Source organism: Bombina bombina, chromosome 3 (assembly GCF_027579735.1).
Source record: "Bombina bombina isolate aBomBom1 chromosome 3, aBomBom1.pri, whole genome shotgun sequence".
Lineage (NCBI taxonomy): Eukaryota > Metazoa > Chordata > Amphibia > Anura > Bombinatoridae > Bombina > Bombina bombina.
This window is the reverse complement of record NC_069501.1, coordinates 446,018,439-446,035,866: the sequence shown is the minus strand read 5'-3', so window position 1 is coordinate 446,035,866 and position 17,428 is coordinate 446,018,439. Positions and strand designations below refer to the sequence as shown.

At 38.0% G+C, this 17,428-nt stretch overlaps 1 protein-coding gene across 1 annotated transcript in view; it reads left to right on the top strand.

Annotated features, from left to right (window-relative positions):
* LOC128652383 (tyrosine-protein phosphatase non-receptor type 22-like) overlaps positions 1-17,428 on the top strand; it is a 180,430-nt gene that overhangs the window by 115,115 nt on the left and 47,887 nt on the right. Inside the window, exons 17-19 of the mRNA XM_053705321.1 lie at positions 7,289-7,416; positions 16,191-16,218; positions 16,953-17,036. Coding sequence (XP_053561296.1) covers positions 7,289-7,416; positions 16,191-16,218; positions 16,953-17,036 — 240 coding nt within the window. The remainder of the gene's footprint in view (positions 1-7,288; positions 7,417-16,190; positions 16,219-16,952; positions 17,037-17,428) is intronic.

Genomic DNA, 17,428 nt, shown 5'->3' with positions numbered 1-17,428 from the left:
TCCTTGCCTGGCTTCAAGATAGTAGTGATTGAAGCTTCGAGATATTCTTTCCTAAAGCTGCCACTACGGGCAACTTCGTTAAATACTCTGCAGAGAATTGGAGAAATCTGAGGGGAGTATGATTTATAGAATTGGCTTGTGTAGCCGTCAGGTCCCGGGGACTTCGCGATTTGAAGATCCCGTATGGCTAAAGTGACTTCGTCAAGGGAGATAGGGGATATCAAGGCGGCAAATTCCTTACGGTCTAATTGGGGAAGATTTAGAGAGCCGAGATATCTACGAATACCTTCTGAGTCGAGATCTCTCGAGGGGTCTGAAGAGTTAAGGTTATATAATTGACAATAAAAGTGTTGGAAGGTCTCACCTATAGCAGACGGAGATGTAGCGCGTCCACTGCTGGTGTTTATAGTTATGATTTTAGCTTGTGCTGTTCGATTCCTGAGTTTCCTGGCAAGCAATGTGGAGGATTTATTGCTATTATGATAGTAGACTTGTTTAAGTCTCTCCAGCATGTTCTGAGTTTTATTAACTTCCAACATCTTTATCTGTTTTGTGATTTCTGAGATTTGTGCATTAATGATAGCAGAGTAAGAGTTAGATAGTTCAAGTTTTAAAGACCTGAGTTGGCAGTTAAGAGAGGCGAGCGAAGCTCCTTGTGCCTTCTGGATTTGAGAGACCTTGTCAATAAAAAAGCCTCTGAGGTATGCTTTAAGGGTAGCCCATAGTATTTCTTCTGATACGAGAGGAGTACGGTTTTCGCTTAAGAAAGTAGCGATAACCATTAGAGTCTCCGCCTTAATCTGTGGGGTAGTGACCAGAAAGTTTTTGAGACGCCAAGTGATGCCTACTGTGCGCGAGGGAGGGCTACCTAAAGTGAGTATCAAAGAGTCGTGGTCTGACCACGAGATTACCGAAATTGTTGTGCCTGAGACTGAATCTAATAGGCGTGCACTCAGAAAGAAGAGATCAATTCGGGTGTGAGATTTATGAGGGGCTGAATAAAAAGTATGTTCTCGGGTGTTTGGATGAACCGCTCTCCACACGTCGTAAAGATCATACTGTTTAATTAGGGCTTGGAATGAAGCAGACAGAGGATGTAATGACCTCTCGGATGTAGAGATCGGAGGGCCTGTTCTGTCTATCAGGGGGTTCCAAATGAGATTAAAATCTCCTCCCCAAACCAGTTCTCCCTGGGTCACAGCCGATACTGACTCCAACAGACGTCTAAGAAATCTAATTTGGCCTGAATTGGATGCGTAGATATTTACCAATGTAAATATTTTGGAGTTGAGTTTGCAAATTAAAATAATAAACCGAGCTTGTGAGTCTCTTTCAATATAAATGGGCTCGTATTGGGTCGAGGAACTAATCAGTGTGGCAACTCCTCTAGATTTGGAATGAAATGAAGCCGTGATTACAGTGGGGAATTTTCTATATGAGTATATGGTGCTTGTGTTAGCAAGCCAATGAGTCTCTTGGACAAAGGCTACATCAATTTTGTTGCGTAATAACATATGAAGTAAAAGACTGTGTTTGGTCGGAGAGTTAAGACCTTGGGCATCAAGGGTCAAGAACTTCAGTTCTGACATTGTGGGTATGTGTCAGTGTTCCCTAGAGACTGTCAAAACAGAAATAAGAAAATAGAAAATGGAAAGAAAAGGAGAGAGTGACTATGAGAGTATTAGGATAAAGGTATACTAGTCAAGGACCTGTGAAGCCCACTAAATGAGTTAGGGGAGGGGGATGCAGCGGGCAAAAGCCGCTTAGATTTGGGGGGTAATGGGGAGTTATAAGGAGGGGGTGGTGGGGGGTTAGAGTTGCTTAGAATGTGGACTATTAGTTAAAGGATATCGTGGTATGTATATATATATAGGTGCAGACCTAGGGAAAGAGAAGAAGGAAACAAAATAAAGAGAAGAGAAAGAGAAAAAAAAAAAAGAAAGGGAAGAAACCTCTGGAGGAGGAGGTATAGGGGAAAAAGGGGATAGGGAAATAGTAAAATAGTTAGTCAGGGTGGAAGAGCGAAGGGGAAGGAGTAAAGTTAGAAGTAGAATCTGTAAAGTAAGGGGTATTGTGTCTATCACAGTAAATCTGGGTTGTGGAGTCTCCCGGGGAACTATTATAAGTAGAATTGAGGTGAGGGGGGGTGAAGTTAGAAAGGAGTGTAAGACTGCGGGGAGGGGGGGTGCCCGGACGTGGGCCTCGTCTCACCTGTCAAGACAAAGTCAAGAGAGATAGTAAAGATGAGAAAAAAAAGGGCTCTGATATTGTCAAGGACAGGACAATAGAGTGATTCGACATACATTGAATAAAGGCAACAGTATAAACATAAATAACTTTTCAAACATTTCAAGTATACCTTGCAGAGTATAAAAATAACCTGTATATACAAAGACATTACAAATGGGATCGATCTACTCAGATCACAGTATTTCTGATCCGTGGATGCAAACACTTATGGAATAGTACCTAGGTTAAAGATAATTTACATGATTATTTCTGCTTCATGTGGACTGGTCCCATATGTATGACAACTCTAATATTTAGAACCAGTAGGAAAGAAAATATGTGTGTGGACTTGTGAGAATCAGCCTAAATGGCTTCGTGAGGAGCTTAAGAAGAGAAAAAACTGAGGTTAGGTGAGATGGATGTAATGGTTCTGAAGATGGAATATAAGTACACTCCTACACACAAAGAGGACCCCATGATTTGCCTATCAGTGTCTTCCATGTAAAATAATGACCAGAGCTAGCCAAACAGTTATGGGTTGTGGTAATGTCTATTAAACGTGTTTATAAAATTTACCTCTCCAGTTAAAAAGGGGGAGTACCCCAGTTAGGCTAGAGGTAGGGCATGTGAAATAAACAGATTGTCTGGTGTAGGATAGTAAAAGTGAAGAGGAAGCCAAAAGTATGTTCTAGGGGTTTGAGCTAACAGGGTCTTAGCAAGCATCTGGTCTGTGAAAAATCATATTTCAAAAGCTAAGTAACATTTCGAGGTGTGTGAACAGAATTTCAATTAGGATTATTGCAAACTAGAAAAAATCAACAAACTAAAGATAAACATTGTAAACAAGGATATGAGAGACACCTAAATTAAAAAAAACCTAGGCAGATAGTCTCTAGTGATGAAAAGAAGACTTTACATTACCCATCCATCTTTCTTCAGGTATCGGTAGTAGGAAGTCCTGAGGAGTAAGATGACACCTATGGGGTGTCACAGGTAGAGAAAAAAAAAAACCACCAAAAAAAAAAAAAACACAATAAACCATAACATTAATACACTTGTGGAAGAGAGAGTAGTTAAAAGGTTATGGCCCTTGTGTAGTTCAGCAGTAAAAAAGAAAAGCAGAGTAGTGACTGTAAGGTCAGACTTCCTGCAGCTGAAATCTTTTAGATGGTGGTGTTGGCAAAGGGGCTTCTCTTGAAGACTGAAAGTTGAGAGCTTGGTGTGGGGGTCGCCAGGAGGCGGCCGCGGCATTGAGTTTCTTTGGGTGTTCCTGAAGAATAGGAGGCAGATTGTCAGGCGGGAGAAGTTTCAGGGACTGTAGGATCTGGAATCCTTGTTCAAGCGTTGTGATGGTGTATGAGGAGTCATTGAATTGAAAGAACAAACGAACAGGGAAGCCCCATCTATATTTAATGTTATTATTACGGAGGCATTGGGTGACTTGGTGAAAGAGTCTTCTCCTAGATAGAGTGTGAGCTGAGAGGTCTGGGAAAATCTGAATATCTTGAAATGGCTCTTTCAGGTTCTTATTCTGGAACGAAGCCCTGAGCACTTTTTCTTTAAATGTGAAATGATGTAGCCGAACAATAACATCTCTCGCTGCCCCCATGGGGGCATTTCTTGGCGTGAGGGCTCTATGGGCTCTGTCGATGAGACTCTCCTGAGTGGAAACGGAGCCAAGAAGCTCTGTGAAAAGGGCCTGGAGGTGGTTAGGTAGATCTGTAGGGGTAATTTCTTCAGGGATACCTCTGATCCTGAGGTTATTCCGATGTGATCTATCCTCCTGGTCTGCTAATTTGGTTTCCAATCCAGATATATTCTGCCAGTGATTGGGTATAGCTTAATAGGTTAGAGTGATCGACATGCAGGTCTTCTTGCTTTTTCTCTAGGGATTCTGTTCTCTCCCCTAACAGAGAGATATCTCTTTTCAGTTCAGAAACAGAGGCATTAAGTTCTTGCTTCAGGGATGTGTAATGGGAGTCCATTTTGTTGGAAAGATCCTTGATAGATTCAAGGATAGACGTGGAGGGATGAGAAACTCTTTCTGCAGAATGGGAGAGAGACCGAGAAGGCCCTTTAGTTGAGGCAATTGAATCTCTTGAGTCGTCATCAGATAGATCTTGTTCGAATGAGTTCTTATTTGGGAAATGATCCGACAGTGTCCGTTTCGGTATGTCTCCGTGTTTCTGTTTCTTCCTCTGTGAGTGCGCCATCTTACTCATGATGGTTTATAGAGACCAGAAAATTTCTTGAGGATATCACAGGATCAACCGTGGTGTTGAGGTGCAGAGCGAGGAGAATTTGTCAGGCACCCCCCTGAGAATGGTGCCTAGCCCAACATGGGGTTGCGGCTAGGGAGGAAGAAATTTATGTCGTAACTAGGGGAATGTCTCTCACAGCTTCTGAGTTCTGCTCACTTTGCGGGCTCTCTTAGGTCTAACCAGTATTATTCTAGTTGATGTCAAATAGAGATAACGTCTCTCTCCCCCAGGGATTGCTCTCTTCCGAGCGAGTAGGGGAAAAGGAGTTATGGGGTATGACCCGTGGGCACAGTGGGCCGACGGGAAAGGGAGGTGAGAGAGGGTGAAAAGGTATTGCAGTGGTTAGTTGAACAGCAGAAACTCAGGATGTAAAGAGAGATATTGATGAGGTGTTGTACCAGGCAGGTTGGAGTAATTTTGTGTAATAAGAAAAAAACCTGGGAGAGTTGAAGTGTTGGTTGTCTGGAGAACTGTGTGTCCAGTTTATTAGAGTTGGCTGCGCTGAGTGTAGGTAGATGAGGTAAGTCTCTAAGACTGGTATCACAGCTCAGGTTACAGCTAATATGGTTCAGTATTCTTGATCTCAGAGGTATATTGGGATGTCAGCATCCATTATTAGTGACATCAGTGCAGGGTGTGGGGAGAAGGGGAGGTAGACAGTAAAAATGGGTACCCCTATTGCATGTAGGGTAGTTACTAATATGGAGGGATTGCTACATAGGTGCTCCGGTTGTTTGCTGTATAATAAAGAGCTGCCACAAAAAGGACTGAGTGTCAGTGGAGCTTCTAGGAAGTGGGGCCTACTAAAGCAGGCTCAAGTAAGAAGGATCTCCCCTTGTTTGCAGAGAATGGCATGTGAGTAAGGTAACTCAGATATTTGTGGTCTAGTCAATATAATATGGGTAGCTTAAGTTATGCCTGATATCTTATGGTGTGCTGTAGAGGCTGCTTACCCTGTAGGTCTGTGTGCCGTTTGTCACTAGAGCTGTCCCAGGCACTAGGTTCGTGATGGAAGTTCTGGTGAACAGACAGTTGAAAATCTGCCTCTGTGAAGGAGCTCTGAGGTGAAGTCCGGTTAAGAGGTGCAGGCCGTGGCTATGCCGACTACCGGTGGGTGAGTCAGAGTTGTCACATGTGCAGTATGGAGTAGAGCACTCTCCGGTAGGGCCAGGAAGCTGTGTTGTCCCCCAGTGTTACCTACCGGGTAATAGAGGTAGGCTGTGAGTGCAGCTGTGGTCGGGTTGTTGTGCGGCAATAAAGGAGACAGCTTAAGGGGTTTGCAGTCTAAGCGCTGAGAAGTTCAGCTCGCGGTGTCTGGCTGGTAGCGCTGAACCGGAAGTTCACATCAGTGTAGTTACGGGTTGTGGCGCAGCAGAGAATCCTATCAATAATTAGGAAAAGTAGTTCTTTAAATGCGGTAATCACTCCTAATAAAAAGAAAAAGACGATCCCAGAAGGGTTAGGGAGATAAAGAATCAAAAATAAGATGAGTAGATTGGGTTTAAATCAAAATAACAAAGATAGGTCTGCAGAGCTCTCTCAAGTCGTGACCACTCAGTAGCGTGGCAAACTCCGCCCCTTCTGCTGCATTTTTAAGTTTTATTACATTTAACTTTACACATTCTAGTTTGTATTTCAATGCAAATAAATTCTGTATACATCAGTGTATTTAAGATTGTGATTTTACAAATATTTTGCAAATTCTTATTATAATTTGACAGTTTTGTGTAACTTTAACAAATTAGACTTATACTTGTTATATGTCTATCTTTTACAAATTACATTGCACTTTGTATTTGTTCTATTTGAAATCAAAGAAGAAGGTAGGAAGCAGCGGTCTGATGAATGCTGCTTGATAAATACTGACTGCAGGTTCTCTTGTGAGAGCCTGCAGTCGAATCAGGCCCTTAAAGGGACACTGAACCCAATTTTTTTCTTTTGTGATTCAGATAGAGCATGCAATTTTAAGCAACTTTCTAATTTACTCCTATTATCCTATTATTCTTTATTTGAAATGCAAGAATGTAAGTTTAGATGCCGGCCCTTTTTTGGTGAACAACGTGGGTTGTCCTTGCTGATTGGTGGATAAATTAACCACCAATAAAAAAACTGCTGTCCAGAGTTCTGAACCCAAAAAAAAGATGCTTTCTTTTTCAAATAAAGATAGCAAGAGAACGAATAAAAATTGATAATAGGAGTAAATTAGAAAGTTTCTTAAAATGTTATGCTCTATCTGAATCATGAAAGAAAACATTTGGGTTCAGTGTCCCTTTAATGCTAAATCTAGCCCTGCCAAATGAATACTCTCTGTGCAATGTATCATAACTAAATGAAATATGAAATATGCATTCTTATACTTTTTAATATCATATTCTTCTTATGTCAAACTTGCCCCTATCACCTTGTTCAGCCTATTCCCCAATATTGAAAGACACATTTTATGTAATGTATATTACATCATAATTTAGTTTTCAAAATCTGATTCCTAAATGCACTTCTATATATGAAATAAAAAGCATGCAGTCTAAAGTGAATAAAACAGCTTTATTGCATATTACATTGCACTGCATTTATTTATGGGAAATGATCCTTTTGGAATTACATCACTTTTAATGTAAAATCTCCCTTTTTTTGCATTCCACAACAGAATCCCATCAGATTTCAAAATTCAAAGTAGATTACAATAGCTTGCTGGACAAATCATCTGTATTGTATCTAGTCCTTGTATGTTGGCTTTTATATTTCATTGTGCAGTTTAAGCAGATCTTGCCTTTATCTTTGTCTGTCTTTGTATTCAGCAGAATCACCACAGGATTCAGTAAAACTGCAGCCACCTTCTATGAATTTAAGAATTGGGACTTCATTGGAATGGAGTGGTGTGCCCCAATGTGCGAATGATGATTTTAAACACATGATGCGCAGTAAGGTAAGCATTAGCAACATATTTGTACCTAGGCATTACAAATAATATCAGCATGACTTTATTAATTAAAAACTTGCAAATTCTATAGATTTTAAAGGACTCTCTTATCTTAAATAAACAATCAACAACAATATAGGGCTAGATTACAACTGGCGTGCTAATGATAGCACTCGTGCAATAACTAGCTTTGCTCGACTGTGCTACCATTAGTGTGCCACTTTGCTATTTCAAGTCTATGGTAAAGTACGCTAAGCAGAGAAGGGTTAGCGCGGCCAATTTCACACAAGCACAACCATTACTTTCAATGGATACCCCAACTGCGCTAATTTGCTGGTATTACAAGTTGAAATTTAGAGGTCGCGCTCGAGTGAAAGCCAAAACTGCTCTAGAATATTTAGCGCACCTTGAGACCTGAAGTAAACTGTAATAGTTAAAAAAAAAGTTGTACAAAACAAATGCAAAACACATTAAAATGCATTACACACATATATACACTTTTTAATAAAAATATATCATTGGATATTTTCTCTTTTTTCTGATTATTCTCTGTAAACCCTAGAGATGGTTGTGTGTGAAAATCTCAGTAGATCAGCAGTTTTTTAAATACTCAGACCAGCCCATCTGGCACTAACAACTATGCCATTTTCAAGGTCACTTAAATCCCCTTTCTTCCCCATTTTGATGTTCGGTTTGAATTTCAGCAAGTCGTCTTCACCACGTCTAGATGCCTAAATGCATTGAGTTGCTGCCATGTGATTGGCTGATTAGCAATTTGTTTTGCCTAGCAATTAAACAGGTGTACCTAATAAAGTGGCCGGTGAGTGTATGTATATATATATATATATATATATATATATATATATATAAACTGAAGTGCAGACACTCTCTGGATTCTTCAATATTTCACACTTTTATTGTGCAAACGTAACGTTTTCAAGGAATAGTGCTCCCCTTCTTAAGACAAAAACGTCACATGTTTGCACAATAAAAGTGTGAAATATTGAAGAATCCAGAAAATACCTGCACTTTGTTTGTTTGTATTGTACCTGCTAGCAACCTGTTAGCTGAAACCTTTAAAGTGAGAGTGCAGTTCCTTGAGAAATATATATGTAGCTATAGATATATATTTTACTAAACAAACATCAGATATATATGTTATGGGTAAAGTGATAAATTAGGGTAATGCTAGGATTACTCAAGTGGCTGTGGCTAAAGCCATATATATATATATATATATATATATATATATATATATATATATATATATAAACTGTATATTGTGTATATATATATATATATTAACTAAACAATGTTGAACACTTAAGTTAAATAGTTACTATTTAGTTTGAAATCATAACCAAGTCCAGGGCATAATTATAAAAATCACTTATGTCCACATTACCATAAAATGGCATGAGATATATATATAATTCAATTAACATTGTCATCTATTTCTTCTTTATATATTAGGGCAAGCATTGTATACATAATCTAGTGAGTTTTAAGTCCACAATTCAAGCAACATCTCATAAATATCCAATTTGCCCATTAGACTGTATTTTAATTACAGTAGATATGTTAGTGACTTCCACTGGGGATAAGCTCCACATATTCATCCCATTTGACATTTTGATTCCTTCCCTATTTTTGACAACTCTAGACCAAGGTACGAAGTAGCATAAGCTGCTCCGGAGCCCTTGCGGGGTAGGTTCGCACATGGGAGTCTGATTCCCGCTTGCTCGCTCTGGGTGATTGACAGTCCCTTCTCTCACGTGAGTGAAGGGGAGGGCATTACACACTCATCTGAGTGTTTAATGATGCATACAGGCTGGTGGATGAACAGATCCACTTCTCAGACCGCTGCTTCATAACTTCTGTTTCCAGTAAGCCAAACATGGGGTATCAAGCTCCAGAGCAGGCGGACAGGTTATGGAGCAGCGGTCATAACTTCTGTTTCCAGTAAGCCAAACACGGGGCATCAAGCTCCAGAGCAGGCGGACAGGTTATGGAGCAGCGGTCATAACTTCTGTTTCCAGTAAGCCAAACACGGGGCATCAAGCTCCAGAGCAGGCGGACAGGTTATGGAGCAGCGGTCTTTAGACCGCTGCTTCATAACTTCTGTTTCCAGTAAGCCAAACACGGGGCATCAAGCTCCATACGGAGCTTGATAAATATGCCCCATTGACTCAATCTATGTCATGAACGTTTAAATTTGACTTCATTGCTGTCCCTTTAAATGGACATTAAACACTAAATAAATGCTAGATAGAATGATGCATTCAAAGAAAAGATAAGTCTGAGAGTAACATGTAGATTTATTTTTTAAAGTTGCATTAGCTGTTTAAATATTGACAAAATAACTGTAAAATTTTAGTGTTTATAAAACAATGGGAGCTGCCATGTTGTAACTTAGGTTACCTTCTTTGCTGTGGCCAATTAGAGGCAGTTATAAATAGGTTGATAGAGTGTGCGGCCAATGGCTGTGTGGAATCAAACCATGTTCTGCACTTCCATGTCTAACAGCTCACAATTTAAGAAAGGAAATACAGGAAAAAGAGGACAAAATACATAATAAAACTATATTGTAGAGTATTTTTTATACATATATGATTTATCCTTTTATATTACTATTGCAAGGTGTTCATTCAAAGGGACAGTCTAAGTCAAAATGAAACGTTCATGAATCAGATAGGGCATGCAATTTTAAACAACTTTCATATTTACTTTTATCATCAAATTTGCTTTGTTCTCTTGGTATTCTGTGTGGAAGCTAAACCTAGGTAGGCTTATATGCTAATTTCTAAGCCATTGAACAGCCTCTTATCTCAGTGCATTTTGACAGTTTTTCACAGTTAGACTGTTAGTTCATGTGTGTCATATAGCTAACATTGTGCTCACTCCCATTGAGTTATTTAAGAGTCAGCACTGATTAGCTAAAATGAAAGTCTGTCACAAGCACAGAGATAAGGGAGCAGTCTGCAAAGGCTTAGAAACAAGGTAATCACAGAGGTAAAAAGTGTATTGATATAACAAATTTGGTTATGCAAAACTGGAGAATGGGTAATAAATATCTTTTTAAACAATACAAATTCTGGAGTAGACTGTCCCTTTAATACAGCAGAATTTAATAATCAACAAATGTATAACAAAAAGACAATGCAATTACACTTTCTTTGAATTTCAAATGAGCAGTCATTTTATTCTGACAAATTTTAAAGCTTCCTTTAATTTCCTTGAGAAGCACAGTCCCCTACTCTCTGGCAATCAATTGGGTGAGAGCATGGCCTGTAAATCACCCTGAATGTATAGGTTCAGGATAATTTATCTGCGCCACCTCAGAGCTCCACCAGAAACAGTGTTCATAGTACTAATGCTTCTCAACTTGCTGCAAGCAGAGTAACATGGGCAATTCTGCACTGCAATGAGTCCAAAGCAACCTTTTGTCCTACTGATTGACTACCTGGTCACAATTATTTTCCCTAAAACTGTTGCAATTTCCATAACTGTCGCAATGCTGCACAACAAATATATGTCTAGGTAAATGTTGCTTTCTAATTATGTATGTAGGGACCATGGGGCCGATTTATTAAGATGCTGGCGGACATAATCCGCTGTAGCGTATCATGTCCGCCTGACATCTAGTGAAATGCTTGTGCAATGCCGGACCCTGCAGATTTGCGGCCAATCACCCGCTAGCAGGGGGTGTCAATCATCCCGATCGTATCTGATCAGAGGTGGTGGATAAATTAAGGAGCAGCGGTCTTAAGACTTATGTTTTCGGCGGAAACTACTGCATTCGAAACATGTTAAATCGGCCCCCACAACTGAATTTATCTGTATTAGATAACATAATCACACCCAAACTGACATATTTTTCTTTCACAAATTTGGGTCAATTATATTTTTATATAGAATTTCAGTCATCTACTACAATTCTAAATTATGCTTGTAATGTGTGTTAAAGACAGAATGCCAGATTATGAGTAGAGTGGTAATTAATGCTCACGCTCGCACACTAACTCAGCTACAAGTATGTTTTTTGCGTGCGTTGGATATCTCGCGTACTACAAGTTGAAAGTAAAAAGTTTTCACTCGCACACTAACCCAACTCGTGCAAAAAGCCGAACTTACAATTTCCCAATCACATTTACATTTTCCCCCATAGGCTTCAATGTAATGTGAAAAGTGGAAAAAAACTTTAACACCCTACTCCCGCGTAAACTTGATCATGTTTAACCAAGGCACTAACCCGACATGAAATAATAATATTTCACATTCTAATGTTCTTCACATAGCATAATATGTTCTATTTATTCATGAACAGATATTTCTATTTATATATACAAATTTTTTGTGGTAAAATATATATATCTATACCTATACACACACATACACACACACACACACACATAAATATATATACTCACCGCTGAACGCCTATTATTGAAGTTAGCCGAGAACGGTCTTGAGAAAGGTCCCTGCGAGGACTGAAACGTTGACTTAAACCTATGAACTAATAAAAGTCTTTATACCTACTAAGACCTGTGAGTGCCTCTTCTATACTTAATAAATTTATATATATATATATATATATATATATATATATATATATATATATATATATATATATAAATATCTATTTAAAAATACTTAGAACATATTCCCCTATGTGAAGAACATTGGAATATGAAATATTTACAGCAAATATATAGTTAAACACTTTTAAAATGTGAATATTGTTTAAAGGAACATGAAACACTTTGAGATTGTAATATAAAATGATAAGATAGATAGATATAAAGTCTGCAATATACATTAATTATTTATTTTGTCCCCTTTTCCTGAAATTCCATTCCGAAATTGTGAGCTTTTCAGTTCCTGTTAGAAATGCAGAATGCTGTTATTTTCCACACATTTCATTGGCTGCACACTCTAGTGACCTATTTATAACTGTCCCTAATTGGCCACAGCAGATAAGGTAATCTAAGTTATTATAACATGGCAGCTCCCATTGTTTTATAGACACTAAAACTTTACACTTATTTTGTCAATATTTAAAGGGACACTCAAGTTAAATTTAAACTGTCATGATGCAGATGGATTATGCAATGTTAAACAACTTTTAAATTTACTTCTATTAACAAAATGTGCACATTCTTTTTATATTTACACTTTTTTAGTCGCCAGCTCCTACTGAGCATGTGCAAGAATTCACAGAATATACGTATATGCATTTGTGATTGGCTGATGGCTGTCTCATGATACAGAAGGAGTGGAAATAGACATAACTTTGAAAATTGCCAGAAAAAAATCTACTACTCATTTGAAGTTCAGACAATGGGGTTGAATTATCAAGCTCCGAATGGATCTTGATGCCCCTGTTTCCGCGCGAGCCTTCAGGCTAGCCGTAAACAGCAATAATGAAGCAGCGGTCTTAATACCGCTGCTCCATAACTGGTCTGCCTGCTCTGAGGCTGCGGACATCAATCCGCCCGATTCTATACGATCGGGCTGATTGACACCCCCTGCTAGCGCGAATCTGCAGGGGGCGGCATTGCACAAACAGTTCATAAGAACTGCGTGTGCAATGATAAATGCCGACAGAGCATTCAACGATGTCTGTTGGACATGATCCGCTGAGCAGATCATGTCGGACAGACCGATGAGAAATCGGCCCCTAAGTTCTATTGCATTGTATTTTTATCATGCATTTGTTGATTATGCAAATCTATTGTTTTTACTGGTCCTTTAAACAACTAATGACATTTTAAAAACTACATGTTATTCTCAGATGAATCTTTTCTTTAAATGTATCATTCTTTCTATCTAGCAGCATAAATTTAGGGCCAGATTTCAAGTAGAGTGCTAAATATTGCTTTCAGGAAAGTGATATTTGTGCTCCACTGTGTAATGTAATACCAGCACACGCTAATGTGCACTGGTATTACAAGTTAACAGCAATGCAAACGCGACCTCGCGTTCGCATTGCTGGGAAGCATTGCACTCAGGAAAGCGTGCTTCCATAGGCTCCTATGGGATCCTTGTTCTGATGCTGTCAGAGACGACATCAGAACCTCACATAGCTAAGGGGGTAAGTAGTGCAGCAGTTAGTGAATATATATATATATGTATATGCTGATATACGTCTATATTTATGTGTTAATATGTGTATATACTCATATTAATACATAAATATATGTGTATATCAGCATATACATATATATTTACTGGGAACACACAGTTCCCATAGACCGCAATGTAAAGGCACTTTTCAGTGCCGTTTTTTTTTCTTACACCCAAATCCCACCAACTTTAACCCCAAAATACTACTTAGTGCAGTTATTTTATAAAAAAAAATAAATAAAGATGCTGCTATATTTATTTTATAATAAAATATACTAGACAGTATTTTGGGGGCATTTGGGACAGATTGATAAAATTTCCCAGAAATTGGATCTCTGGATAATTTTAAAAGTGCTAATTGCTACTGTGAGCTCGATGCAAGCTACTGCAACCGATGCAAGCAACCGCGACAAACCCCTTTTTGTTTGTGTGTAACAGCGCCACACTCATAATCTAGCCCTTAATTTGTTGATAATCCTAATGTATCAATGTCTCTAAAAGTGGCCTTCCTCTATAAGAGCTTTTTAAAGTTTTATATGTAATGAGGATTTGCATATATGTGAAAAGTTTAAGGATCAAGTAAGTATTTCATCTGTTTAGAGATATTTTTTTCTGTGCTTTCGTTTGGAATATTGTAATGTTCCAAATTTTTAGATGATGCTGCTATTCAGTTCTTATTACCTATCGGAATTGAAATACACATAAAACCTACATTTGCACACACAGTACAATATTTCCAATACAATTAGAACATACTGTATTTTAAAAGATATCAGTGATCTCTTTAATGAACATGTTTTGCTTGCTCAAGACTCATTACACATACTACTCTAGGTCAGAGCTTATTAAACTTTTTTCACCTTGGGCCCCTTTTCTCTTCCATGTAGGCTTCTCCCCCACGTGTGAAATGAGCACCACCCACATATTTAAAGATGTACAAAATTAGCCATGTGCCTCAGAAAAAAATGACTCACCCATACACAAATGCACACACACAAATAAATACACACACTCATGCATAAAAACACACTCATAAATACACACACTCATACATAAAAACACACTCATACATACACACACTCGTACATAAAAACACACTCATACATACACATACTCATACAACCCCAATTCCAAAAAAGTAGGGACAGTATGGAAAATTAAAAAAAAAAGAATCATTTGGAAATTAAATTCACCCTGTAGTATATTGAAAACACATTATTAACACATTATTTGATGTATTGGATTTTTTAATATATACATTTGTTTCAAATCTGATGACTGAAACACACTCCAAAAAAGTTGGGACAGTCGACTGTTTACCACTGTGTAACATCACCTTTTCTTTTAATAACACTTATTAAGTGCTTGGGCACTGAAGACACCAGTTGGTTAAGTTTAGCAAGCGGGGTGTTAGGGTTTTTCCCCACTTTTTTTTGCTCCATTGACTTCTTTGGGTGAATATGTTATCGTGCGCGAGATATTCCAAGTTAGGTTTTTTACACATATCGGGTTAGCGTGCAATCAAAATCAGTTTACTTTCAATAATACGAGCTCAACCCGACACGAGCAAAAAGCTTACTTCGAGCATGCGCGTTAAATAACGTTCAACTTGTAATCTGGCCCAATGTATTTTTAGTCAAAATTAAACTTTCATGATTCAGATAGGGCATGCCATTTTAAACAACTTTCCAATTTTCTTTTTATCATCAAATCTGCTTTGTTCTCTTGGTATTCTTTGTTTAAGGGTAAACCTTGGTAGGCTCATATGCTAATTTCTAAGCCCTATAAGGTCGCCTCTTATCTCACTGCATTTTGACAGTTTTTCACAGATAGATAGTGCTAGTTCATGTGTGTCATACAAATAACATTGTGCTCACTCCCTTGGAGTTACTTATGAGCCAGCACTGACTGGCTGAAATGCAAGTCTGTAAAAAAAACTGAAATAGGGGGCAGTCTGCAGAGGCTTAGATACAAGGTAATCACAGAGGTAAACAGTATATTAAAGTGACACTGAACCCAAATTTTTTTCTTTCGTGATTCAGATAGAACATGCAATTTTAAGCAACTTTCTAATTTACTCCTAATATCAATTTTTCTTCATTCTCGTGCTATCTTTATTTGAAAAAGAAGGCATCTAAGCTTTTTTTTTAGGTTCAGAACTCTGCACAGCACTTTTTTATTGGTGGATGAATTTATCCACCAATCAGCAACGACAACCCAGGTTGTTCACCAAAAATGGGCCGGCATCTAAACTTACATTCTTGCATTTCAAATAAAGATACCAAGAGAATGAAGAAAATTTGATAATAGGAGTAAATTAGAAAGATGCTTAAAATGTCATGCTCTATCTGAATCACAAAAGAAAAAAATTGGGTTCAGTGTCCCTTTAATATAACAGTGTGGTTATGCAAAACTAGGGAATGGTTAATAAAGGGATTGTCAATCTTTTTAAACAATAAAAAAACTGGAGCAGACTTTTCCTTTAATAGCCACATATGACCATATATCACTTCTTCCAAGGTTCAGTATTTAATAAAATAATTATATATATATGCACTGGATATCCAAATAATATGTTTTTCTTAGTATAAATATTGCTATTAGCTATGTTATTTCAGTTTCTAATTTTTTTTATGACTTTGCTTTTTAAACAGAGTGTTAAAGTAAGAAGCTCCAGGCTGGGTAAGTTATATACAATGTTTTTATAAAAAGCTTTCAATAACATTTTAAAGTAATTCATATAACTAAGATTGACACTAAACAAATGTATTTTTTTAACTTTGACATTTGTATTTGCTAAATATATGAGGATACTATTGAATGGCAAAATATCAAGGGGTTGTTGATAGCAGAATGAAAACCAATATGGCCACCCAATATAACAGAATTAAAAGGACATAAAAATACAAAAAAGAAAATGCTGTAATAAATTATTATTTCACTGTTGCACTGCAAAGTTGTTAAGCATATAGTTAAAAATCAGTTCCAGAATGCAGCAATGTGCTACTGGTTTGTAGCTCCCAGCAATGCAGTGTTGCTTATTAGTCTCACATGTATGCTTTTCAACAAAGGATACAAAAATATCAAAGTAAATTTGATAATAAAAGTAAATGAATGTATCTTAAAATAGCATCCTCTATCTGAACAATAAAGTTACATTTAGAATTGAATGTCCCTTTAACAAGTCAATAAATTGTTATATAATAATATAGTTGTAGAATCTAGATACCAATAGCAATGTTTACTTTACAACATGAGTTAATATATCTCCAAACTATATTTGCTATTTTTTGAAAATAGTTGGAGTGGTCATTGCTAAATTATTCCACAAATAATACAAATCTAGAACCTATTAAGATTTTAAAAAACATAAAAATAGTTGGTCTAATATTGTTCTCTTGTTTTCTATAATCTAGAAAAATCTCGGAATAGGTCCCCTTCTCCCCCACCTTTACCTGAAAGAACAGAGGATTCTTTTATCATTGCCGAGGAATGGACCAGTAAGTGTAAAATCCAGTTATATTTCACAAACTCTATGGGGAATTGAGGCACTTGCTCACTTGTGCAGTTTATATATAGAGACCTATTTCTCAATGGTTTGTCGGACCTGATCCGACAGTGCGGATCAGGTCCGACAGACCTCGCTGAATGCGGAGAGAAATACGCTCTCCACATTCAGCATTGCACCAGCAGCTCTTTTGAGCTGCTGGTGCAACGCCGCCCCCTGCAGATTCGCAGCCAATCAGCCGCCAGCAGGAGGGTGTAAATCAACCCGATCAGAGCAGGCGGACAGGGTTATGGAACAGCGGTCTTTAGACCGCTGCTTCATAACTGGTGTTTCTGGCGAGTCTGAAGGCTCGCCAGAAACACGGGCCCTCAAGCTCCATACAGA